The sequence below is a fragment of the Mobula hypostoma genome, chromosome 12 (genome assembly GCF_963921235.1).
Source record: "Mobula hypostoma chromosome 12, sMobHyp1.1, whole genome shotgun sequence".
In the NCBI taxonomy this organism is placed as follows: Eukaryota; Metazoa; Chordata; class Chondrichthyes; order Myliobatiformes; family Myliobatidae; genus Mobula; species Mobula hypostoma.
Genome location: NC_086108.1, coordinates 13,100,533 through 13,127,101, shown reverse-complemented (window position 1 = coordinate 13,127,101; position 26,569 = coordinate 13,100,533). Strand labels below are relative to the sequence as shown.

Sequence of the window (26,569 nt, the reverse complement as noted above, 5' to 3'; positions counted from 1 at the left end):
AGATGCTGCCTGGCCTGCTGCGTTCACCAGCAACTTTTATGTGTGTTGCTTGAATTTCCAGCATCTGCAGAATTCCTGTTGTTTGTTCCTTTCAACATTCAACAGGTTTTAATGAGGTCCCCCCTCATTCTTCTGAATTCCAGTGAGTACAGGCCCAGAGCCATCAAACGCTGCTCATATGATAAGCCTTTCGATCCCGGAATAATGTGAATCAATTATATCATCGGGAAATGCCTCTGTGCACAGAATGCTGCCTGAAATCCACAAACTAATGGCCGCTTTACTGTAACAATGCTCTTTGTCATTGAATAAATCTGACAGCACCTATCACCAAAGTGTGAAAGTGTGGCTGTGAAGAGCCTTGCAGGGGCTTAATACTGTCCAGGCCTTTAGCAGGTAGAGAGTGGAATGTACCGTGCGCAGCTCGACGATTGCATCGTCCTGTTATGGGGTCAAACTCTTCCTTCTCATCCAGGCAGATGCACAAGAATGAACCAGGGACATTTTCGCAAGATGCTGCACCACAAACACCTTGCATGATCTGACACTCGTTCACATCTGCAAAGAGAGAAAATGTGTTAATTGAAGTCAGAGCAGTAAACGTGGCTGCCACAATGAGCCCACTGCCATGATTGTTTCATGAAGAACTGCCTCCAACTCAACTCCAGATTCAAAGTATACTCATTATCGAAGTATGTATGCGGTATGCAACCCTGAGATTTGTCTTCCCCAAAGGCAGCCATGAAATAACCATGGAACCGTTCAAAAAAAAACATGAACCACCTCCATGCACAAAATAAATCAGATCTCACAAACAACAAAAAAAAGTGGAAAAAAGAACATAAAACACAAAAGCAGAAGAGTCCAGGTAATCAACAATCCTCAGGGTACGTGAATGATTATTGTGGGAAATAGAAGCACCGAGTGGGAGGTGGTGTTGCCTGGCTGGCTCACAAGAAACAGACATAAATGGGCAATTTTTGGTTGGGAAGAAGCAGTGAGTGGTATGCCATGGGCCTCAACTCTTTACAATTAAGTGACTTGGAGGAAGACACCAAAGCTGTGTTGCTAATTTCCCAAATACACAACCAAGGAGAGTACATTGCAGAGAGGATATATGAAGTGTCAAAAAGACGTAGAAAAGTTAACCAAATGGCCAAAGATCAGCAGATGACATGAAGGTTGGTGGTACTGTAGATAGTGTAGAAGGTTGCCATGGGTAACAATGGGACATTGATGAAATGCAGAGCTGTAAAGAGAAGTGGCAGACAGAATTCAATCTGGAAAGTTAGGCAGTGATAAACTTTGTGCGAGTTCAAACTTGAAGGCAGAGAACAAGGTTCACGGCACGATTCTTAGCAGTGTGGGGGAAAAGGGGGAACTTGGTGTCCAAGTCCACTGATTCCCTCAAAGTTGCCACACAAATTGATAGGGAGGTTAAGAGGCATTCGGTGTGTTATCCTTCATTAGTCAGGGGTTTGAATTCAGGAGCTCTGAGGTAATGTTGTAGCTCTATAAGACTCTGGTTCGACCACGCTTGGAGTATTGTGTTCAGTTCTGGTCACCTCATTATAGGAAGGATACTGAAGCTTTAGAGAGGCTGCAGAGGAGATGTACCAGGATGCTGCCTGGATTAGTGAGCGTGCATGATGAGGATCGGTTGAACGAGTTAGGGCTTTTCTCTTCAGAGTAAAGGAGGGCGAGAGACGACTTGTGAAATCAATAAGATGATTAGAAATACAGTCCTGGCCCGAAACTTACTGGATAAGTGAGAGACACAGAGAGAACTGGAGATCTTCGTACATGATTCACTAAAAGTTAATGGGCATGTACAACGCATAATTCAGAAAACTAACAGAACGTTATGGTTCATCACAATGAGAATTGATTACAAAAGTCACAAAGTTTTCCTTCTGTTATAAAAATCAGTTTATTCTTATCTAAGGAATTCCAGTTATCTGGATTATAAAAGGTGATGGACTTTCTAGAGGCTTCATCTTTTATTCCTTATTCTTTTTTGTCTTTGCATTCATTGCCGTTCATTTACTTCTTACCACTGTTTCTCAGCTCTTTATTGAGTTTGCTTAGTATTTGTATGTTTGTTTTTTTAGTTTAAAATAAATAATTGTAAGAATTAAGACTGCTTGTCATTCCTGACTCTCTGAGAACCCCAAGGATTGGAAAACAAACAAAGATCGAACAGTATGTATACTATCAGCAAGAGACAACAGTTAGTGGCACTTGGTTCCTTCATCATCATAACTGACAATTAGCGCAGGTTTGTTAGAGGGAAACCATACAGGAGATCGGTGTCTTCGCAAAGCTGAAGCCTGAGTGATTCAGAGGTTGTCTGGGAATGGAAGCAGAGAAGTGAGCAATGGTTGCCAGGCAGGAGCCCCTGGAGTTGGGGATTGGGATCTCTGCTCCTTTCGATACACACTAATAGTGGGGACTTGAGTGGAAGCGTCATTTCCTGGAGATCTAGAGTGTGAAAGAAGGAGGACGGCAGTGAGAGACTTCAGGGGGGCAGAGGAGGGAAGGTGGGTGTGTGAGGATGGAATTTAACAGTGATCCACTGCTGATACATTTTGTGGGAGGTTAAGTTAAAACTGCTGTACATTAACCAGACGATACAGGACATAGAAGAGACTGCAGATGCTGGGATCTGAAACAACTAATACAATTTTGTAAGGTAAAGGAACAGAGAGACATGGAAGGAAGGAAATTTAAACCTTTGAGGATCTCTGAGACACAACATATTGATGCAGCTACAAAGAAGGTATTGCAGTGGCTATATTTCATTTGGAGTTTGAGAAGATTTGGTATGTCACCAAAGACAAAACAAATTTCTACAGATGTACCCTGGAGAGCATTCTAACTGGCTGCATCACCGTCTGGTATGGGGGGAGGGTGGCTACTCCACAGGATTGAAATAAGCTGCAGAGAGTTGTGAACTTAGTCAGCTCCATTGTGGGCACTAGCCTCCGCCTCAAAAAGGAGGCATCCATTATTAAGGACCCCCATCACCCAGGACATATCCTCGTCTCATTGCTACCATCAAAAAAGAGATACAGAAGCCTGAAGGCACACACCCAATGATTCAGGAACAGCTTCTTCCCCTCTGTGACGAGAATACACATAAAATTAAGATGTTTGCTGGCCTGGGTTAGCATCAGTGGCATCAGCAAGTGGTCTGCCACCTTTCCTCAGGGGAAGGAGAGATAAGGAACAATGGAGCAGCGCCTGGAGATGTGTAATGAAGGGACGGGAGAGAGAGCTGTCTGGAGCGGCTCCCCCTTTGAACCCTGAACTGTTTGAAGTGATGGACAGGCGATACCCCAGCAGGGGGATAAAAAGGGACAGGTTCGCTAAGGCAGAACACACCCGACACCCGAGGTAACGAGACCCTGGAAGCGGTGCGCCTGTCACGAGTCGGTGTGAAGTACTGGACCTTAAACGCACAGGGTGGAAAGGTACGATCAGCGGGAACCCGGTGTGTGTCCGCCCTCGCTTGGGTGCCGGGTTCACTGCAGAGGATCGACCGCATCTGGAGGAGGGGTCACAGTCGGTGACATCAGGTGACATCACAAAGGACCTGCCCGAAAGCTGCTTGTGAGCAATATCGCCGGTCTGTGAGTGGAAGCCGTGTCTGAATGATCAGTCGTTCTCGTTCTCTCTCTCCTTCCCCCCACATTGTCCATCGCCATGGCAACGATTACTGTGAACTGAACTAAATTGGACTGAACTTTTGTGTCACTTTGAAATTTGGTCATTTACCCCTAGACAACGATAGAGCTTGATTGATGCTGTTATCTTAATTCTGTGCACATGTATGTTTATCATTGCTGAACTGTTGCATTTATTATCCTTTCGATTACTGTGTTGCTTGTTTCTTTAATAAAACTTTCTTAGTTCTAGTAATCCAGACTCCAACTGAGTGATCCATTTCTGCTGGTTTGGCAACCCAGTTACGGGGTACATAACATAAGTGGGGTTCTCGTCTGCGATTTTGAACACTAAATTTGGGACGGAGTAAATTGATTGGGTTAAAATTCCCGAAAGAAAGAAAAGACAAACAGCAGAAATGGAGGCTGAGGAATTTATAAAGGCGCCGACCTTGGAGGCATTAGAGGATGCCAGGAAGTCGGAATTGGTAGCTGTGGCCAAACGGTTGAATCTTGTTAAGGGGAAGTCGACAATGAGGAGAGAGGAGATACACAGAGCTATCATAGAGCACTATGTATCTAAGGGTGTGTTTCCCCAAGGCGAGCTGGGGGTGGTGTCTATTGAAAAACCTGCTGGAGACGCGGTACAGGTACAGCTTGAAAAACTGAGACTCGAGCACGAGTTCTGGGTACGGCAGTTAGAACACGAAGAGAAGCAGTTAGAAAGGCAGGAGAGAGAGTTAGAAAGGCGGGAGAAAGAGAAAGAGGTAGAAAGGCGAGAGAGAGAGACAGTTGGAGAGAGAAGAGAAAGAGAGAGAGAGACGGTTGGAGAGAGAGGAGAAAGAGAGGCAATGGGAGTGAGAAGAGAGAGGTAAACAGAGGGAAAGGGAATTTGAGCTGGAGAAGTTAAAGATAAGGGCCGAGCAGGGGCTCGTGCCGAACCAAGGTGGAGGGTTCCGGGCGACCCAGGAGGTTAGGCTGGTTCCCCCATTTGACGATACCGACGTGGATTGGTACCTTCTCCATTTCGAAAAAGTGGCTAAAGTCAGGAATGGCCGAGGGATAAGTGGGCTGTGTTACTTCAGAGTGTGCTGAAAGGGAAAGCCCAAGAAGCTTACTCCGCTTTGTCCGCAGAAGATGCCCAGAGGTATGAGGTGGTAAAAGAGGCCATCCTCAGGATTTATGAGTTGGTCCCGGAGGCATACCGGCAGAGGTTCCGGAATGCGAGGAAGCAGTGGGACCGCACGTATTTGGAGTCTGCTCGTGAGATGCAGACATATTGTGATTGTTGGTGCGCCTCAAAGGGGGTAGAGGGGGATTATGACAGACTGCTACAGCTGATCCTGATTGAGCAGTTTAAAGGTGTGTCCCTGAGGGTATGAGACCCTACCTCGATGAGAAAGAGGCAGCCACGTTAGCCGCAACTGCTAAGTTAGCGGATGAGTATGTGTTGACGCATAAAATGAAGGTTGCCTCGAGTAAAGGCTACCAGAAGGGTAGTCAGGACGGCGGGGAGAGTCCGCCGGAAAAGTCAGAAAGTAAGCCAGGGACTAGTGAAAAGGATAAGGTAGACCGGGAGCAGTCTGGCAGGAAGTCTCCTGGGGTCGTCTGTTATAATTGTGGGAAAGCCGGACACTTTGCGTCCAAAGAAGGAGACGGGAAAAGGAAAAACAGCGATTTTGAATGGCTGTATCGAGCTGTTAAGCGAACCGCTAGGGAAGGGCAGGTCTGCCAAGGTTCAGGAAGGGTGCGAGAGGTTTATCTCGGCCGGATTGGTGTCAGTGAAGGAAGGGTTAAAACCAGTTCCAGTGCGGATCTGGAGAGACATGGGAGCGTGTCAGTCACTAATACTGAAGAGTGTATTAGAGTTTAGCTCAGAGACCCAGACTGGGGAGGTAGAGGTCAAAGGTGTTGGGGAAGGGACAGAGTCAGTCCCTTTGCGCCAGATACACTTACAAAGCAACCTGGTCTCTGAACTAGTCACGATTGGGGTGAGGTCCGAATTACCGATGAAAGGCGTGGAAGTCTTGCTCGGTAATGACATCGCCAGGGGAATCGTGTTCCCAGTCGTGAGATTGACAGGTCAGCCTGCCAGCATTGAGGCCCCGCCCATGGACTCACAGGTTCATCACGGGACCGCGGTAGTGAATTTAGCTGAAACGTTTCTGCCAGCCTTGTACGAGAAGGGGGTAGAAAGTGAAAAGAAGGAGTGTAGTGAGACAAGAGGTAGTGAGGGAGCTGGGACAGACGTAGCAGTAGCCAGGAAAGAATTTGTGCAGACGCAGGAGTGAGACGAGGGGCTGATGGTTTTGGCAGAGACATAGAAACATAGAAACATAGAAAATAGGTGCAGGAGTAGGCCATTCGGCCCTTCGAGCCTGCACCGCCATTTATTATGATCATGGCTGATCATCCAACTCAGAACCCCGCCCCAGCCTTCTCTCCATACCCCCTGACCCCTGTAGCCACAAGGGCCATATCTAACTCCCTCTTAAACATAGCCAATGAACTGGCCTCAACAGTTTGCTGTGGCAGAGAATTCCACAGATTCACCACTCTCTGTGTGAAGAAGTTTTTCCTAATCTCTGTCCTAAAAGGCTTCCCTTCTATCCTCAAACTGTGACCCCTCGTTCTGGACTTCCCCAACATCGGGAACAATCTTCCTGCATCTAGCCTGTCCAATCCCTTTAGGATCTTATACGTTTCAATCAGATCCCCCCTCAATCTTCTAAATTCCAACGAGTACAAGCCCAGTTCATCCAGTCTTTCTTCATATGAAAGTCCTGCCATCCCAGGAATCAATCTGGTGAACCTTCTTTGTACTCCCTCTATGGCAAAGATGTCTTTCCTCAGATTAGGGGACCAAAACTGCACACAATACTCCAGGTGTGGTCTCACCAAGGCCTTGTACAACTGCAGTAGTACCTCCCTGCTCCTGTACTCGAATCCTCTCGCTATAAATGCCAGCATACCATTCGCCTTTTTCACCGCCTGCTGTACCTGCATGCCCACTTTCAATGACTGGTGTATAATGACACCCAGGTCTCGTTGCACCTCCCCTTTTCCTAATCGGCCACCATTCAGATAATAATCTGTTTTCCTATTTTTGCCACCAAAGTGGATAACTTCACATTTATCCACATTAAATTGCATCTGCCATGAGTTTGCCCACTCACCCAACCTATCCAAGTCACCCTGCATCCTCTTAGCATCCTCCTCACTGCTAACACTGCCACCCGGCTTCGTGTCATCCGCAAACTTGGAGATGCTGCATTTAATTCCCTCATCCAAGTCATTAATATATATTGTAAACAACTGGGGTCCCAGCACTGAGCCTTGCGGTACCCCACTAGTCACCGCCTGCCATTCTGAAAAGGTCCCGTTTATTCCCACTCTTTGCTTCCTGTCTGCTAACCAATTCTCCACCCACACCAATACCTTACCCCCAATACCATGTGCTTTAAGTTTGCATACTAATCTCCTGTGTGGGACCTTGTCAAAAGCCTTTTGAAAATCCAAATATACCACATCCACTGGTTCTCCCCTATCCACTCTACTAGTTACATCCTCAAAAAATTCTATGAGATTCGTCAGACATGATTTTCCTTTCACAAATCCATGCTGACTTTGTCCGATCATTTCACCGCTTTCCAAATGTGCTGTTATCACATCCTTGATAACTGACTCCAGCAGTTTCCCCACCACCGACGTTAGGCTAACCGGTCTATAATTCCCCGGTTTCTCTCTCCCTCCTTTTTTAAAAAGTGGGGTTACATTAGCCACCCTCCAATCCTCAGGAACTAGTCCAGAATCTAACGAGTTTTGAAAAATTATCACTAATGCATCCACTATTTCTTGGGCTACTTCCTTAAGCACTCTGGGATGCAGACCATCTGGCCCTGGGGATTTATCTGCCTTCAATCCCTTCAATTTACCTAACACCACATCCCTACTAACATGTATTTCACTCAGTTCCTCCATCTCATTGGACCCTCTGTCCCTTACTATTTCTGGAAGATTATTTATGTCCTCCTTAGTGAATGGGGAGATTTTCCAAAGAACCTTTGAAATACTACAATTATGACATTTTAAAGGAAGTATACAAATCTAAATATGATAACTGAAGAAGAGTCTCCTGATGGCTGTTACAGGGAAGTGCTTACTAGGGTCCTTTTCAACTGCCTGGCAAAGAGTTCTTCTCTGACAGATACTTAATTTGTTCCAGTGGAGGCAGAATATACAGGAATATCATAACACAACAACCCCAAAATGAAATAAGGGAGAAGCATTTGACCCTTTTAAATCCTTCATTCAGTTTATCCTTCTCAAAAGTGGCTGTCTGTAGAAATTTTGCACCACTTAATGTTTATTTCATTATAACATGCAAACCGTAGTGGGCCCTCTACAGAGCTAAACTTAATACACATTGGTGCCAAAGCTGCATTATTGCTCCAACAGATATTTCAATCTTTCTCATTGATTTGCTGCAACTTGTCTTTAACAAGCTTCTATTGGAATTGAGCTAATCTACAGGATTAATGGAAAACTATTCAACCTGCATCACCCTCTGAGAGTATGGTCCTTGATTCCAGACTCTATTCAAGGGAACAGCTGTTGTTGAGCTTGGAATGCCCCCAATGACTAATCTTTCACTTAGGTAACTTGTTAGCTAGAAGCAGATTTCATAAACTCTTGTGCCTCAGAACTGTCATTAGCAGTTGATATTTGTGCTGGAGACAGCTCTCTCTGACACAGCTTTAACAAGGGAACTAGTAGGCTATTGTGTGGAGGAGGAAGTGCTAAGGAAAAAAGGGAAATCAAGTACAGTACTGGCAGATGAGGAGTGGGGGGTGGTGCAAAAGAGTTATGGGGATGAGGTTTTTAACATGGCCCACGAGGTACCCCCCGGTGGACATTTTGCGGTGCTGGAGGAAACAGTTGGTGGAATCATGAAAGAGATTTACTGGCTGCCCAGGGGGGAAAATGTTATTGATCATGACCGACGCGAACTGAGACGGTCACCGGCTTTTGATATGCTAACAAACCTAGTCGGGGTTAGCGTGGAAATCAATGAAGCTAGGGGCCCCCTGATAAGAGAAAAAAAACATTTTGAAAAAATTAGTATGGGATCGATCAGATGGGAGAAGGCTATTGTTTTGGCCAGGTCTACTGATAAGGTCTCTCCCTTAATCCCCGAACAAAGCGAATCTTTAGCAGAAGTAATTAAACGACTCGCACCCGTGTGCTTGATTGTCCCAAGGCGATGCAAAAAACTGGGACGTTGGGTGATGTCTGTTACAATAGGCTAGCCTAGTAAACAACATTCATATATAATGAGTAATTCAGTGACTAAAGGGCTGACGAACACAGAGGTGTGTATTGGCAATTTAATACGGCTGTCTGAAGCCAGCTAGATCGTGAACCTTGAAGAAAATGAATTCGGCCACACGAGGGTCACTTACCTGGGAATTGTGGTGACACAGGGGCAGCTGGCAGCGATGCAAGCTACAGTGCAGGCTATCGCTGACCTCCCAACCCCGACAGACAAGAGGGCCCTCAGAAGGCTCTTGGAGAAGGTGGGGTACTGTAGGAAGTTTTGCAATAACTCTGCGGTCACTAACCCTCCCCCTCCTACTAAGCCCTTGCGAGAGAAAACTGAGTCGGAATGGGACGACCCTTGTTATTGTGGTCCGGGACAAAACCAAATGAGAGGTTACATTGATCGCAATTCATCAGTGTTTTTGGCCACTATGAAGTTTGCTGAGTTGGAGCCTGGTCTAAGGGATTATTGATAACACATATAAAAGGGACAGAAAATGTGATGACTGTCTGTCAAGGTGTTGACAACTTCAAATTCTCTGTATTAGCCAAATAGCAGATAAAGATGTATATTTGTGTGTGTATCAAATAATGTATTCATGTTTGTAATTTTTACCTCCCGGTAAAAATCCTTAAAGGGGGGAAGTGTGACGAGAATACACATAAAATTAAGATGTTTGCTGGCCTGGGTTAGCATCAGTGGCATCAGCAAGTGGTCTGCCACCTGTCCTCAGGGGAAGGAGAGATAAGGAACAATGGAGCAGCGTCTGGAGATGTGTAATGAAGGGACGGGAGAGAGAGCTGTCTAGAGCGGCTCCCCCTTTGAACCCTGAACTGTTTGAAGTGATGGACAGGCGATACCCCAGCAGGGGGATAAAAAGGGACAGGTTCGCTAAGGCAGGACACACACGACACCCGAGGTAACGAGACCCTGGAAGCGGTGCGCCTGTCATGAGTCGGTGGGAAGTACCGGACCTTAAACGCACAGGGTGGAATGGTACGATCAGCAGGAACCCGGTGTGTGTCCGCCCTCGCTTGGGTGCCGGGTTCACTGCAGAGGATCGACCGCATCTGGAGGAGGGGTCACAGTCGGTGACCTCAGGTGACATCACCAAGGACCCGCCCGGAAGCTGCTTGTGAGCCATATCGCCGGTCTGTGAGTGGAAGCCGTTCTGAATGATCAGTCGTTCTCGTTCTCTCTCTCTCCCTCCCCCCATGTTGTCCATCGCCATGGCAACGATTACTGTGAACTGAACTGAATTGGATTGAACTTTTGTGTCACTTTGAAATTTGGTCATTTACCCCTAGACAATGATAGAGCTTGATTGATGCTGTTATCTTAATTCTGTGCACATGTGTGTTTATCATTGCTGAACTGTTGCATGTATTATCCTTTCGATTACTGTGTTGCTTGTTTCTTTAATAAAATTTTCTTAGTTCTAGTAATCCAGACTCCAACTGAGTGATCCATTTCTGCTGGTTTGGCAACCCAGTTACGGGGTACGTAACACCCTCTGCCATCCGATTTCTGAATGGGCAATGAACCCATGAACACTGCCTCACTACTTGTTTATTTCTGTTTTTGTACTACCTATTTAACTATTTTATATATAAATATAATCTTCTGTAATTCATGTTTTTCTCTCTCTACTATCATGTATTGCATTGTACTGCTGCTGAAAAGATAACAAATTTCATGACATATGTTGGTGATATTAAATCTGCTTCTGAATTTGGCTGTACTAAGGCAGACAGGATCATGGGTTTTGATGTTTTGGCAAAGAGTAATGAAGCGAGAAAATGAAGTGAAATCTTTATAAATCACTGGGTCGTGTTCGTGATGAAGAAGCTCTTCACCCTCTGGAGCCCAGACATTTGGAAGATACTGCAGTCTGGAGATTTATGAGGGAGCAAGCAGGAAGAAGCAGGGACTTAGAGTGATTTGCAAGAGATGCTACAGGTCATGAAACGTGTAACGGATAGACGACTTGGAAAGGTCAGGTACGGGCTGAAAAGTGGCTGCGGGGTCCAGGATCAGAGTGTATCAATGAGTCAGAGCCCAGGCCTTACAGCGAGGATGAGTTAAGTGCAGAGGCAGATGGATTGAAAAGGAAGGGTGTCGGGACCAGAAGCAAGAGTGGGGCTGGTTCCGCTCAGTGCCCTGTGACCTTCACTTGGCTCTCCACTGCACTGAGCATGAAGCTGTCAGCCTGCTCGGCTGCTCGGGGCTCTGCGACATTGACTCCACCATGTTCTGGGCTGAGGCTGTGGGCCGGTTCTGGCTGCTCTGGGCTTTGTGTCTGAGGACTCACTTTTGTTCTGAATGCTGTTTGTTTACTTTTATTGTTGGCACAATTTGTTTTTCTCTCTCTGCTCATTGGGTGTTCAACGGTCTTTTTTTATATGGGTTCTTTTTGGTTTCTTTGTTTTGTGGCTGCCTGTAAGGCGACAAATCTAATACATACATACTTTGGTAATAAATGTACTTTGAACTTTGAAGCAAAGGGAGATAGAAGCATGTCTTGTTCCATGATGCATGAAAGAAATCAGGTTGAAAAATATTGAAAAAAATTGGAAAAATATTCAAAGGACAAAGATTTGCGGGCTGTGGGAAAAAAATGCAATGGCAAGACTACTTAGAGGGTTACTGAGTGCTACCATAGACAAGGACAGCTGAACAGCCTCATCGACGGCTGTCTGATTCTATAATTCAATGTGTGATGCCAATGGTTCCAGTTACTACTGAGATTCCCATTGCATTACGACACCAGGACCAGGACCACAGGAGTCACCCAGTGTTTCACCGGTGGTCACCACCTGGCACTGAGTGATCTCAACCAACGTGGTCGATCCTTGATAGATACTCTCAGTCCCTCCCACCGCGGGTCTTACCCACACACTGTGAGCCATCTGATGCCATCTGGTAACCCTGGTCACAGTGACACCGGAACGACGCTGCCACGTTCTGACAGTAGGCGTTGGGTCCACAGATGGTGGCATTGCTGCACTCATCTACATCTGTGGAGCAAGAAATCCACCGTTAGCACCGATCCTCCTTGTCACAGTGGACATTTCACCATCACAGTTAAACCTCCTCTCCTTATCACACTTCTTCTATCACGCTGTCAGGTTGTCGCTGTCACTCCATCACACCTTCACCACGGCTATCTCACACACCTAGCAATGGCAAACTCAGATGCCCCATCACACTCTCAGACAGACTCCCTGCGATGGGTTGATTCTTTCCTTGGCCAGTTCACCAACCAGTGACAAATGATTGCAATGAGTTCCTTCAGCTTCAGCCAGAGGTTGAAGGTGATTCTCAAAGTCTTGAATTACGCTGCATTGAGAGTCCATAAAGCAGGAGAAGATGTTCCAGCGAAATGAAGACATAGTCTCCTTGTTAACGTCCTTGTGTTCCAACGTTGTGCCCTTTTCGCTCTGTAAAAGTGCTCTTGGTTTAACAAACTGGGTAAGGACACAGATGGAGCTGAGGGCTGGGAACTGATCATCAGGCAGAGCTCTGTGACCAGGTTCAGAGAGATGAGGAGCGACTCACCGACGCACCCCTGGGCAGGGCTCAGCTGGAATCCCACTCCACACTCGGTGATGCGCTGGAAGGAGCTGGGGCTGTTCTTACAACAGTTGGAGCCACAGATCGTCGGGTATTCCACACACTCGTCAAAATCTGTTTCATAGAAACAGGTCAGCCACCGAGATTTGGTCAAGCAATGGAATGTTGAAAGAACTCAGCTGTGTTTACAGAGGCACAAAGGTTTATGTCACTGTTTCGGGAAGGGTGGGGGGTGGGGTGGGGGGACGGACCCATACATGACGACCTAGTCTGGCTTGAATCTGCCACAGATGTCTACATGTTTCTGGAGTGACAATGAACCACCCCCTCACTATCTTCTTGTTCCCTTTTTGCTCTACTCTTTTAGTTTTCTTAAGAGTGGGCTATTTCAAGTTCCTGGGTGTCAGCTTCTCTGAGGATCTATCCTGGTCTCAACATATTGATACAGTTACAAAGAAGGCACATCAGTGGCTATATTTCATCTGGAGTTTGAGGTGATTTGGTACGTCACTAAACTCTCGCAAATTTCTACAGATGCACCATGGAGAGCATCCTGACTGGTAGCATTGGTGTCCGGTATGGAAACTCCTCTGCACAGGTTCGGGAAAAAGCTGCAGAAAGTTGCAAATACAGCCAGCTCCGTCATGGGCACTAGCCTCCCCAGCATCTTCAAAAGGTGATGCCTCAGGAAGGTCACATCCATCATTAAGGACCCCCATTGCCCAGGACATGCCCTCTTCTCATTGTTACCATCAAAGGGGAAGGTATAGGAGCCTGAAGACCCACACTGGGCAGTTTCTACCCCTTGGCCATCGGATTTCTAAATGGACATGTAAGCATCCTTACTGTTTTCTTTCCTTTCTCTTCCACCAGTGCATTCTGGTTAATTGGGACACACATCCATTTTGGCCCAGCTAAGTGTCGTCCCCAGTTAGCTGAAGTTTCATGCAAATAGTTAAGAAGGTATTATAAAGTTAAACTACCATTTAACTGTGATGAATTATGTATTTAAATGAAATACAGAACAAATTAGAACACTACTAATTCTATGAAGCTTTGTATTAGTTTCTACTGCAGACACCTAGTGCAGAAAATGGACTGCCTTCATATAATGCTTTAGATGATAGTATCTTCCAAATCTTCATTTTCATTAGAACATTCAAGATAATTGTTGATACCTTCAATTTCTTCATTGTCCTAACTTGTTGAAGTAGCGAAACGTTTCATGTTCACTCTCAGTTGTTTCTGGCATCTCTAGGCCTGAATGCTTGAAACCGCGGTGAGCAAAACAGTTCAGAATTGTCTTACTGCTTATTTCTCACCAACTATCAGTGATGTTTTGAACACAAACACACACAACAGACGCTATTTAAAATCTGTTCACTCTGAGCATGGTGTAGCGACTAACGGTCATACTAGTTAGAAACTGTTCAGCAACTGTTTCCTGCAGATTAATGTCCCAAATAAATACAGGGAATCCCGGCTACTTTCTCAATTTGTTTTTGCTCTTTAAGAGCCTGTCTCAAATACGCGGCTGTCCCACTGAACCAATGGCCCAATTAACTGAAATTCAGATATATTTCTTATTGTAATTTATAGTTTTTTTATGTATTGTACTGTACTGCTGCTGCAAAAACAACAAATTTCATGACATAAATCAGTGATAATAAACCTGATTCGAATTCAGTTTTCAGAATTGCTAGTTTTCAGGTCAATACAGGTGAACAATCCTTCATCTACATTGGGTCCTGGTGAAGGAACCTGGCCATGTTGTGCCACAGGTGAACAATCGGACCTCTCATGAAAACAGCATTCAGGTGTGATAACAAGTCCAAGGTAACATTGATCATGCAATTCTTCTGCACATTGGATCCGAGTGAATACAGAGTCTTAACTAGTGTAGGGTCCTAATGAATGCAAGGTTCAGCTACACTTATTATCAATTTATGTGGTATACAACTCTGAGTTTCGTCTTCTCCAGACAGCAACAAAACAAAGAAAACCATGAAACCAGTTCAAAGAAAAACATTAACCCCACCCCCATGTGGAAAAATAACAAGGCGTGCAAACAGCCACAAGCACATCAACCCCACGCCCCATGCGTAAAAAAAACAAACTGCACAAAACGGAACAAGAAAAACAACCCCCTAACCCCACTGCTTCCGAGTACCATGTCCGAGTAAAGAAGTGTCCTAGGAAGTGTGAGGTGCGGGGTTAGTACAGAATGTTAATGAGATCAGGGTCCCGTCAGCGCAGGCTGCAGTGACGGTAGGGCCTGAATGGCTCAGGGATCTTAATAGGCAGTGACTCCATCTCAGAGCATGACAGAGAGGGTCAGGACAGAAACAGGCCCTTCAGTCACCCAGTATGTGCTGACTCTAAAACAACTATTCACATAAATCATACACTATTCCATTTCTATAGATGTGTAGTGCACCATGGCCTGGTATGGAAATACCAATGCTTTTGAACAGAAAAGCCTACAAAAAGTAATGAATTTGGCCCACCATATCACTGCTTATCCCTGGGATCGGGGTCACCTGAAGCCATGGCAGCAGGTGGTGGATGGTCGTGGATGGAAGACTTGCATATCACAAGTCTTGGGTGTATGACCATTATCACTGGCAGACAATCTCTGAAGAGCATTGATAATGGCTGAGGTCATCCGTCTTGTAAAAGCACTGCCCAGAAGAAAGCAAAGACAAACTACTTCTGTAGGAAAACTTGCCAAAAACAATCTAGGTAATGGGAAGATCACCCACGTCAAATGACATGGCACATAATGATGATGGTGAGCATATGAGGGGTATCTGATGTCTCTGGGCCTGTACTTGCTGGAGTTTAGAAGAATGATGAGGATCTTATTGAAATCTATGGAATATTGAAGGACTTAGATAGAGAAGACGTGGAGAGGATGTTTCTCAAATTGGGGGAGTCTACAAACAGAGGACACAGCCTCAGAATAGAGGGATGTCCCTTTAGAACAGAGCTGAGGAGAAATTTCTCTGGCCAAAGGGTGATGGAATTCACAGTGGAGGTTGAGAAGTTCTTGATTAGTAAGGGCATTAAAGGTTACAGGGAAAAGGCAGGAGAATGGGGTTGAGAGGAATAATAAATCAGCCATGATGGAAAGGTGGAGCACACTGGATGAACCAAATGGTCTTATGATCTCATGGAATGATGAAGGGAAGGGGTGGGAGATTGAGAGAGGGGAAAGAGTATGAGAAATAGGAGGGTGAAAGAGATCAATAGAGATGGGGACAGAGAGATACGGAAGGGATAGAGGGGGAGAGAGAGGACAGAAAAAGGTAGTAGGAAGTGAGTGACAGGCAGAAGACTGAGATATAGGGAGAATGGTGAGGGAGGGAAATATGGAGAGGGGTGGGAAGCATCAGAGATTCATAACATTTTTCGACACCAGGACCAGAACCATAGGTGTCACCCAGTGTTTCACTGGTGGTCACCGCCTGCCACACTCGAGTGACCTTGAGCATGGTAGTTCCCTCCCACCACGGGTCTTACCCACACACTGTGAGCCATCTGATGCCATCTGGTAACCCTGGTCACAGTGACACCGGAACGACGCTGCCACGTTCTGACAGTAGGCGTTGGGTCCACAGATGGTGGCATTGCTGCACTCATCTACGTCTGTGGAGCAAGAAATCCACCATTAGCACCGATCCTCCTTGTCACAGTGGACATTTCACCATCACAGTTAGACCTCCTCTCCTTGTCACAGAACCACACTTTCTCTACCACTTTCAGTTACCGTAACACACACTGACACATTCTCTCCATTGCACTTTCAGCCCTTGACCATCCCTCACAGAGTCATAGACCACTATAGCACTGAAACAGGCGCTTCTACCCATCTAGTCTAAGCCAATCCATTAAACTGCCTTCTCCCATCGTCCCGCACCCAGATCATAGCTCTTCATACCAAGTACATATCCAAAATATTGAAATCAAACTTGCTGGCAGCTTGTCCCACACTCTCGCCACCCTCTGAGTGAAGAAGTTTCCCCTCAAGTTCCCCTTAAACTTTTCACCTTTCACCCATAACCCAGGACATCTGGCTCTAGCCTCACCCAACCGCAATGGAAAAAACCTGCTTGCATTTGCCCTATCTATACCCCTCATATTTTGTATACCTCTATCAAATCTACCCTCAAATGTTTAAACTCTCGGAAATAATGTCCTAACATGTTCAATAGGTCCTCAAGTCCCAGCAACATCTTTGTAAATTTTCTCTGCACTCTTTCAATCTTATTTGAGAGGTGACCAAAACTGCACACAATACTCCAAATTAGGCCTCACCAACAGCTTGGTCCTCAAAAAGGGCAAAACTTCGCACTTGTCTTCATTACATTCCATCTGCCATTTTTCAGCCCATTCTTCCAGCTGGTCTAGATCCCGTTGCAAGCTCTGATAGTCTTCCTCATTGTCCATTGCACCACCAATCTTAGTGTCTTATGCAAATTTACTGATCCAGTTAACCTTGCTAAAATCCATGTAGATAACATCCACTGCCTCGCTTTCATTAACTTCCCTGGTAAGTTACATGAAAGACTCTATAAGATTATTTAGACATGACTTACCACGCACAAAACCATATTGACTATGACTAATCTGTCCCCCTCTATCCAAATACCTATATATCTGGTCACTTAGAACACCCTTCCAATAATGTTCCCACTATTGATGTCAGGCTCACCAGCCTATAACTTCCTAGCTTTCTTAACAGCAGAACAACGTTAGCTATCTTCCAACTCTCTGGCATCATGCCTGTGGTTAAGGTTGTTTTAATTATCCTTGCAATTTCCACACTAGCCTCACACAGGGTCTGAGGGAACACCTTGTCAGGCCCTGGGGATTTATTCACCCTAATTTGCCTCAAGACAGCAAATGCCTCCTCCTCTGTAATCTCTTATAGGGTCTATGACCTGCTGCTGCTTTTCTTCACATCTATAGACTCTGTATTCTTCTCCTCATTAAGTGCAGATGAAAAAAAATACATTTAAGATCTCCCGCATCTCTTTGATCTCCACGCGTAGATTACCAGACAACCAATTTTGCCCCATGCTAGGGCATCTTAGGATTCTCCTTCAACTTGTCTTCTGGAGAAACATTTTGCCTTATTTTAGCCCTCCTGATTCCCTTCTCAAGTGTTCTCTTGAATTTCTTATACTCAAGTACCTAATTTGTTCCTGCCTGCCTATACCTGCTATGTACCTCCTTTTTTCTTAACCAGGGCCACAATATCTCTTGGAAAAATAAGGCTCCCTGAACCTGTTATCCTCGCCTTTTATTCTGACAGTAACATACTCTGTACTCTCAAAATTTCATTGTTGAAGGCCTCCCATTTACCAAGTACACTTTTGCTAAAACCTACATATCCTAATCCACATTTGTCAGATCTATCTTGATACCATCAAAATTGACCTCCAATTTAGAATACTTTCCAATAATTACTTTGAAACTAAAGGTATTATGGTCCCTTTCACAAACCCCTGTCACCTGCCCTGTCTCATTTCCTCATACGAGTTAAAATTACCTATCACAACCTTATGTTTCTCGCAACCGTCTGCGATCTCTCTACAAACTTCTCCGAAACCCATAGACTGTTCGGTAGTCTATAATATAATCCCATTAACCTGGTCATATTCCTCAGTTCCACCCAAAAAGCTTCACTAGACGTGCTCTCCAGTCTGTCCACTGCCGTGCCACCTCCCTGACTAGTAACGTCATCGATCCTCTCTTAATCCCTCCCACTCTGTCGCAACTAAAACAATGGAGTCCGGGAACACTGAGCTGCCAGTCAGGACCCTCCTGCAAGCAGTTCTCATTAATGGCTACAATATCGTAATTCCACATGCTGATCCATGCCCTAAGCTCGTCTGCCTTTCCTCCGCCATGAGATACAGGAGTACAGTTAGACCATTTGGCCCATTGAGTCTGCTCCACCATTACATAATGGCTGATCCATTTCCCTCTCAGCCCCAATTTTCTGCCTTCTCCCCATAACCCTTCATACCCTGACCATTCAAGGACCTATCAACCTCAGCCTTAAATATACCCAATAACTTGGCCTCCACAACCGCCTGTGGCAACGAATTCCACAGATTCACCATTTTGGCGAAAGAAATTCCTTCTCAACTCCATTCTAAATGAATACCTCTCTATAGTGAGGCTGTGTCATCTGGTCTTAAACTCCCCCACCATAGGAAACATCCTCTCCACATCCACTCTACAGAGGTCTTTTAATGCTTGCTAGGTATCAATGAGATCCTCTCTCATTCTTCTGAATTCCAGTGAGTACAGGCCCAGAGCCATCAAATGCTCCTTTCAATCCCGGAATCATTTTCATGTCAGCACATCATTTCTTAGATAAAGGGCCCAAAACTGCTCATAATACTCCAAGTGTAGCATTACCAGTGCTTTTTAAAACCTCAACATTACATCCTTGTTTTTATATTCTAGTGCTCTTCAAATGAGTGCTAACATTGCATTTGCCTTCCTCACCACCAGTTCAACCTGCAAATTGAGGCGGAGCGGAGTGATAATGGTGCTAAACAGCGACTCCTTTGTTGCATCTTCAGAAACAGCTCTATTTCCATCTCTAATATCTTTATTTTTCCCTTTCAGGGTTCTTTTGAAGACCCGGACTTGGAGTTACATGCTGACTATGGTTCTTTGCGGGAATGGGACCCGCTCTCAGGGTTTCATAACTGACCGTTGTTCGGCACGCTAAAGGCTCAGCCTAAGAGTCTGGCTCAGATTTGGTAGCTTAGGATCTCGGGGCTCTGGAGACGGGAGGATCAATGGTCGGTGTCATGGCAGAAGATCCGTGTGTCGTCAGGGGAGTCGGACAATCTGCGGCTGTGTGCCCAGAGACTCGTGATCTTTGGGCACAGAGCTTGAAAAAAAGCAACATAATGGACTTTTAACACCATAAAGCAGCGAGTTTTTTGTTACGTCTCCCTGCTCGCTGTGAAAATGGAGACATAAGAACATAAGAAATAGGAGCAGGAGTAGGCCATCCGGCCTATTGAGCCTGCCCCGCCATTCAATAAGATCATGGCTGTTCTGTCCATTAACTCAGCTCTATCTACCTGCCTTTTCCCCATAACCCCTAGTATGTAAAAATCTATCTAACTGTATCTTAAATATATTTAGTGAAGAAGTATCAACTGCTTTCCTGGGCGGAGAATTCCACAGATTCACCACTCTCTGGGAAAAACAGTTTCTCCTCATCTCCATTCTAAATCTTCTCCCCTGAATCTTGAGGCAATGTCCCCGAGTTCTAGTCTCATCTACCAATGGAAACAACTTTCCTACTTCTATCTTATCTATCCCTTTTAAAATTTTGTATGTTTCTGTAAGATCCCATCTCATTCTTCTGAATTCCAGAGAGTATAGTCCCAGGTGACTCAATCTCTCCTCATAGGTTAACCCCTTTATTTCTGGAATCAACCTGGTGAACCTCTTCTGCACTGCCTCCAAAGCCAGTATAGTATCCTTCCTCAAGTATGGAGACCGGAACTGCATACAGTACTCCAGGTGCGGCCTCACCAGTACACTGTATAGTTGCAGCATGACCTCCCTGCTCTTGAATTCAATCCCGCTAGTAATGAAGGCCAACATTACATTTGCCTTCTTAATAACCTGTTGTACCTGCAAGCCAACTTTCTGCGATTCATGCACAAGCACTCCCAAGTCCCTCTGCACAACAGCATGCTGCAATCTTTCACCATTTAAATAATAATCTGCTCTTCTATTATTCCTTCCAACGTGAATAATCTCACATTTACCAACGTTGTATTCCATCTTCCAGACCTTGGCCCATTCACTTAACCTATCTATATCCCTCTGCAGACTCTCCACATCCTCTGTACAATTTGCTTTTCCACTCAGTTTAGTGGAGAGAGAGAGGGCCTGTGGTACTTCGAATACCAGGTGAAACATGAAGTCTTTGGGGTATCTGCAAGTCTGTGTCTTTGTTGTTGCTTTGCTCACACTTGGGTGCTCAGTGGCGGGTGTTGATTTTTTTTTTACTGGTGGGGGAGGAGGGATTGTTGCTTGCTACCGCTCACGCTTGGGAGGGGGGAGCTGGGGGAGGACTTTGGAGTTCTAACATTTAACGGTCGTTCATTCTTTGGGGCACTCCTCTGTTTTTGTGGATGGTTGTGAAGAAAAAGCATTTCAGGATGTATATTGTGTACATTCTGACATTAAATGTACCTTTGAAACCTTTGAAATTAACCTTTAGGGACTCCTACACAAGGACTCCCAAGTCCTTTTTTCACCTCAGATTTTTGAATTCTCTCTCCATTTAGAAAATGAACTATGCTCTTATTTCTTCTACCAAGACCATACACTTCCCGACACTTCTTGCATTGAGATATATGCAGCTCCGAACATTCGTCCCAACATGCTCAACCTTTTGATTCCTGACCTTGCATGTGGGTTTAACAACATTTTCGCCATAAGCACACCACTATCTGTTGTGACACTCTGGTTGCCGTCCACCTGCAACGCTAGGTTAAACATCCCCCTGCCCCCGTGTAACACTAGCAAATCTTCCCACTAGGATATTAGTCCCCCTCCAGTTCAGGTGCAAACCAGCCCTTCGCTTACCATGAGAGAATCACGCTCCCTACCACACTGTCCGTGTCATGAAGAGCCTCAGATCCTTAATGCTTCTCTTTTCAAATGGACACTGACACATTTTGGCTCCCACATGCAGAAATTGCATTCTCACCGTCACATCTGTCCTCCAGTGATTCCCACGTGGATGTCCGCAGCCTTTTACTGGAGCTCTTCTTGGTGAGGCTGTGAGTTCCCCACACTCATCCCTCCCAGCTGGGATTTCTCACTTCAGTCTCCTCAGGTTTGGTCTGTTGATTGATATCCCAGACTCTCATATGTTCCTGGGAACATTGGGAATAATTCCAACATAGATAGGAGCCTCTACTCCACCCACACTTTTAGATGTCCTGCAGTGAACGGGAGATGTGTGGTTGGAGAATCCGCTGTGTCTTAAGTCACAGTAAGGTGCAGGGGATGCTCAGTGCTGACAGATGCTCGACAGTTGTTCCATCAGTAAGTGTTAAACTTCAGGCCAAGTTCAGGAGGTGGGAGGCTTAGGGAGGGATGTCTGTGGTCCTGTCAGATGGATGTGGTTGATAGTATTCACAACTCGTGTGCACATTCACTATTGTTCACTTGGCTTTGTTCTCACTTTGGAGGAATATCTTTTTGGCATTGACTCTTCCATTTAGACCACGTCTGACAAGGCTTCTCTGGACTGTAGAGGAGGGTACTTGGGTTCCAGTGGTCTCTGGGAGTTCAGAGCGGACTTCTTCCAATCTAGAGGGGACATCAGTTTGATGTGTCTCTTGTCTGCTGCACTCAGTTTCCATAGCTGACCACTGCATTCCTGGTCCTCAACCTTGCCCATTTCTTTATGCTACTTCAGTAGAGCCTGAACATGGCTGAGACCAATCAGCTTACCAACCGGTACGTCTTTGGCGTGTGGGAGGAAACCAGAGCACGCAGAGGAAACTCCCATGGGAACGTACAATTCATGGGAATTGAACCTGGATCACCTGTACTGTAAAGTGTTGTGCTAACCACCACGCTAGCAGGCTGCCCTTCCTGGCTGTTTGAAATTAGCCCAACTGATATGGATATCTAAGGTGTGCTCCATGGTGAAGCCTAATGCAAACACTGAAAAAAATGTCATTTTTGTATTTCTCATTATCCACCAGCTTTATTCACTAGAGGCTCCATACTTACCTTAATTGTTTTCTTCCGTTTTATATATTCACTCCCTATTTTCAAATTGATCACAAGATCATAAGACATAGTAGGCCATTTGGCCCATTGTTTATGGTTAGCACGAGAGGGCACAGTTTTAAGGTGCTTGGAAGTAGGTGCAGAGGAGATGTCAAGGGTAAGGTTTTTTTACGCAGAGTGGTGAGTGCCTGGAACGGGCTGCCGGCGGTGGCGGTGGAGGTGGATACGATAGTGTCTCTTAAGAGATTCCCGGATAGGTACATGGAGCTTAGACATATAGAGAGCTATGGGTAAGCCCAGGTAATTTCTAAAGTAAGTACATGTCAGCACAGCATTGTGGGTCGAAGGGCCTGTACGTGCTGTAGGTTTTCTATGTTTCTTCTACGAGTCTGCTCCACCATTACATCATGGCTGATCCATTTCCCTTTCAGCCCTTCATGCCCTGACTAATCAACCTCTGCCTTAAATATACCCTCTGGACGTGACCTCCACAGTCACATGTGGCAACCAATTCCACAGATTCACCACTCTCTGGATAAAGAAATTTCTCCTCATCTCTGATCTAAAAAGATACCCTTCTATTCTGAGGCTGTGTCCTCTGATCCTAGACTCCCCCACCATAGGAAATATTTTTTCCACACCCACTCTACCAAGACCTTTCACCACTTGATTTGCTTCAATTAAGTCGCCTCTCATTCTTCTGAATTCTAGTGAATACAGGCCCAAAGCCAAAACATGCTCTTCATATGACAAGCCGTTTAATCCTGGAATCAATTTTGTGACCCTCCTTTGAACCCTCTCTGGCGTCAGTACATCCTTTCTAAGATAAGGGGCCCAAAACTGTTCTCAGTACTCCAAGCGAGGTCCCACCAGTGCCTTAACATTACATCCTTGCTCATATATTCTAGTCCTCTAGAAATGAATGCTAACATCACATTTGCCTTTCTCATCATTGACTTATCTTGCAAATTAACCTTTAGGGAATCCTGCACTAGGATTCCCAATTCCCTTTGCACATCTGATTTTTGAATTTTCTCTCCATTTACAAAATAGACTACCCTTTTATTTCTTCTACCAAAGTGCATGACCATACATTTCCCAGCACTGCATTCCATCTGTCACCACTTTTCTTACTTGTTACTGTGCCCTCCCCCCCAACTACCAGCATAAGTTTGGCAGAAGACAAGCTGTATTTTGGTTGACTGCAGATTTCTGTGGCGTTCATTGTCTCAGGGTCGAAACGATTTCTTTTGCCTGGCAGTATCCTACTGATATCGTAATGTGCTTGTTATCTTGGTATCTTGTATGTGATATGTGTGCTTTGTGCTGTGTGTGACTGTTGGTATTGTGTTTTGTACCTTGGCCCTGGAAGAATGCGGGTTCATTTGTCAGTAATCATGGGTATTCATGTATGGTTGAATGACAATTAAACTTGAATTGAATTGAATTCTTCATCTTCTTTGTTATCCACAGATCGTGCCCCTTTCTCATAGAATCCCTTTCTCGGTATCTGCTTTTGGAATATTTCCCAGTCCACCTTAGACATCTTCAACACATTATCATTGCCCCTATTTAAGTTGAAGACAGTAGTTTAGATCTTATGGTGTTTACTCTCCAACTGCATCAAGAATTCTATTATATTGTGGTTACTACCCTGAAAAGATGTTTGAAAACAAGACCTTTCCTCATTAGGTTTGACTCTATCCACAATAACCTAGCCCCAGGTAGGTTCATGAAGGGATATGGGGAGAAGGCAGGAGACTGGGGCTGAGAGGAAAATGGATCAGTCATGATGAAATAGTGGAGCAGACTCGATGGGACAAATAACCCAATTCTGCTCCTATATCTTATGGTCTTACTTACATGATTGTTGAAGATCCACAAACCAGCGAGGGACATTAGGACAGGGTCACAATAAAGGATAACAACCCAGCATGTCAACGATCCGTCTGCATCCACAGACTCAGCAACCCCATTCCTTAATCCCCAGCACTGAAGGTTGGGAACTGATCATCAGGCAGAGCTCTGTGACCAGGTTCAGAGAGATGAGGAGCGACTCACCGACACACTCCTGGGCAGGGCTCAGCTGGAATCCCACTCCACACTCGGTGATGCACTGGAAGGAGCCGGGGCTGTTCTTACAACGGTTGGAGCCACAGATCATCGGGTATTCCACACACTCGTCAAGATCTGTTTATCAGAACAGGGAACCCATGAGAATCAGTCTAGCTGGAACCTACCACAGTTTTCACAAATACCAGTACTGTTTTTCATCCTGTACAGGCTCCAGAATGGTCCTGACACTCTCAAAAGCTTCCCACTTGCTCTTCGCTCCTTTTCCTTCACCCAAATGACCTCTGATAGGTCATGGAGTCATAGAAAATTACAGTACAGAAACAGGCCCTTCAGCCCATCTAGTCCATGGCGAACCATTTAAACTGCCGACTCCCATCAACCTGCACCGGGACCATAGCCCTCCATACCCCTACAGTCCATATCCCAATCCAAATTTCTCTTAAACATTGAAATTGAGCTCGCATGCACCATGTGCTGGCAGCTCATTCCACACTCTCATCACCTTCTGAGTGAAAAAGTTTTCCTTCATGTTCCCCTTAAATTCTTCACCTTTCATCCTTAACCCATGAACTCTGGTTGTCATCCCACTCAGTGGAAAAAGCCTGCTTGCATTAACCATATCTATAAACCTCATAATTTTGTATACCTCTATCAAATCTCTTCTCAATCGTCTACGTAGCAATGAATAAAGTCCTAACTTATTCAATCTTACCATACAACTCAGTTCTGGCAACATCTTTGTAAATTTTCTCTGTACTCTCTCAACCTTATTTATGAGGGGTGATTGATAAGTTCATGGCCTAAAGTTCAAGAAGTCAATTTTAGAAAACCTAGCACATTTATTTTTCCTACATTTACACACTTAGTCCAGTGATCATGGAGCATACGGATCCCTTCTTTGTAGAAGTCAGCGTCTTGGACCTCCAGGAAGTGGTCCACAGCAGGAGTGATTGATAAGTTTGCGGCCTAAGGTAGAAGGACATGAGTTATTAACTTCAAACTTTCTGCATTTTCACTTAAAGAGTTGAACTGCAAGTGCATGTAACAAGAGCTGTAAAACTCATCACTTTAGGCCACGAACTTATCAAACACCCCTGCTGTGGACCACTTCTACAAAGAAGGGATCCGTGTGCTCCACGACCGCTGGACTAAGTGTGTACATGTAGGAGGGGACTATGTTGAAAAATAAATGTGCTAGGTTTTCTAAAATTGACTCCTTCTACCAGGCCACGAACTTATCAATCAGCCCTCGCACATCTTCCCTGTAGGTAGGTGACCAAAATTGCTCACAATATTCCAAATTAGGCCTCTCCACGTCTTAAAGAACTTCAACATAACATCCTCTCTCCTGTACTCAGTACTTCGATCTATGGAGTATGTTTCACATACTGGCAATAAGTGATTCTGATTCTCACGTTCAACTTCAGGATGCTCTTTGTCGACTCCAACTTAGCATTCAATCAATACAATCATCCCCTCAAAACTAATCAGTAAACTTCAATACCTCCTTGTGCAATGGGTTCCTCAATTTCAGGTAGGCAACAACATCCCCTCCACAATCTCCCTCAGCACAGGGGCACCACAAGTCTGTGTGCTTAGCCCCCTACTCTACTCACTTTACACTTGTGTCTGTGAGGCTACGCACAGCTTTATACTTTATACTTTATTGTCACCAAACAATTGGTACTAGAACGTACAATCATCACAGCGATATTTGATTCTGCGCTTCTTGCTCCCTGGATTACAAATCGATAGTAAATATTAAAAATATTAAAATAGTAAACATTAGTAAATATTAAAAATTTAAATTGTAAATCATAAATAGAAAATAGAAAAATGGAAAGTGAGGTACAAAACAACCGAGATGCAGGTCCGGATATCTGGAAGGTCCGGCCCAGATCCGGGTCAGGATCCGTTCAGCAGTCTTATCACAGTTGGAAAGAAGCTGTTCCCAAATCTGGCCGTATGAGTCTTCAAGCTCCTGAGCCTTCTCCCGGAGGGAAGAGGGACGAAAAGTGTGTTGGCTGGGTGGGTCATGTCCTTGATTATCCTGGCGGCACTGCTCCGACAGCGTGCGGTGTAAATGCCATATTTATGTTCTTTGACACCACTGTCGTTGGCCAAATCAGATGGTGAT

The 26,569-nt window shown here is 45.1% G+C and overlaps 1 protein-coding gene across 1 annotated transcript in view; it reads right to left on the bottom strand.

Annotated features, from left to right (window-relative positions):
- Positions 1–26,569, bottom strand: part of LOC134354613 (latent-transforming growth factor beta-binding protein 4-like) — a 346,432-nt gene that overhangs the window by 34,920 nt on the left and 284,943 nt on the right. The window contains exons 29-32 of the mRNA XM_063063620.1: positions 24,418–24,546; positions 16,081–16,206; positions 11,877–12,002; positions 415–558 (exon numbers count right to left, since the gene is read on the bottom strand). Coding sequence (XP_062919690.1) covers positions 415–558; positions 11,877–12,002; positions 16,081–16,206; positions 24,418–24,546 — 525 coding nt within the window. The remainder of the gene's footprint in view (positions 1–414; positions 559–11,876; positions 12,003–16,080; positions 16,207–24,417; positions 24,547–26,569) is intronic.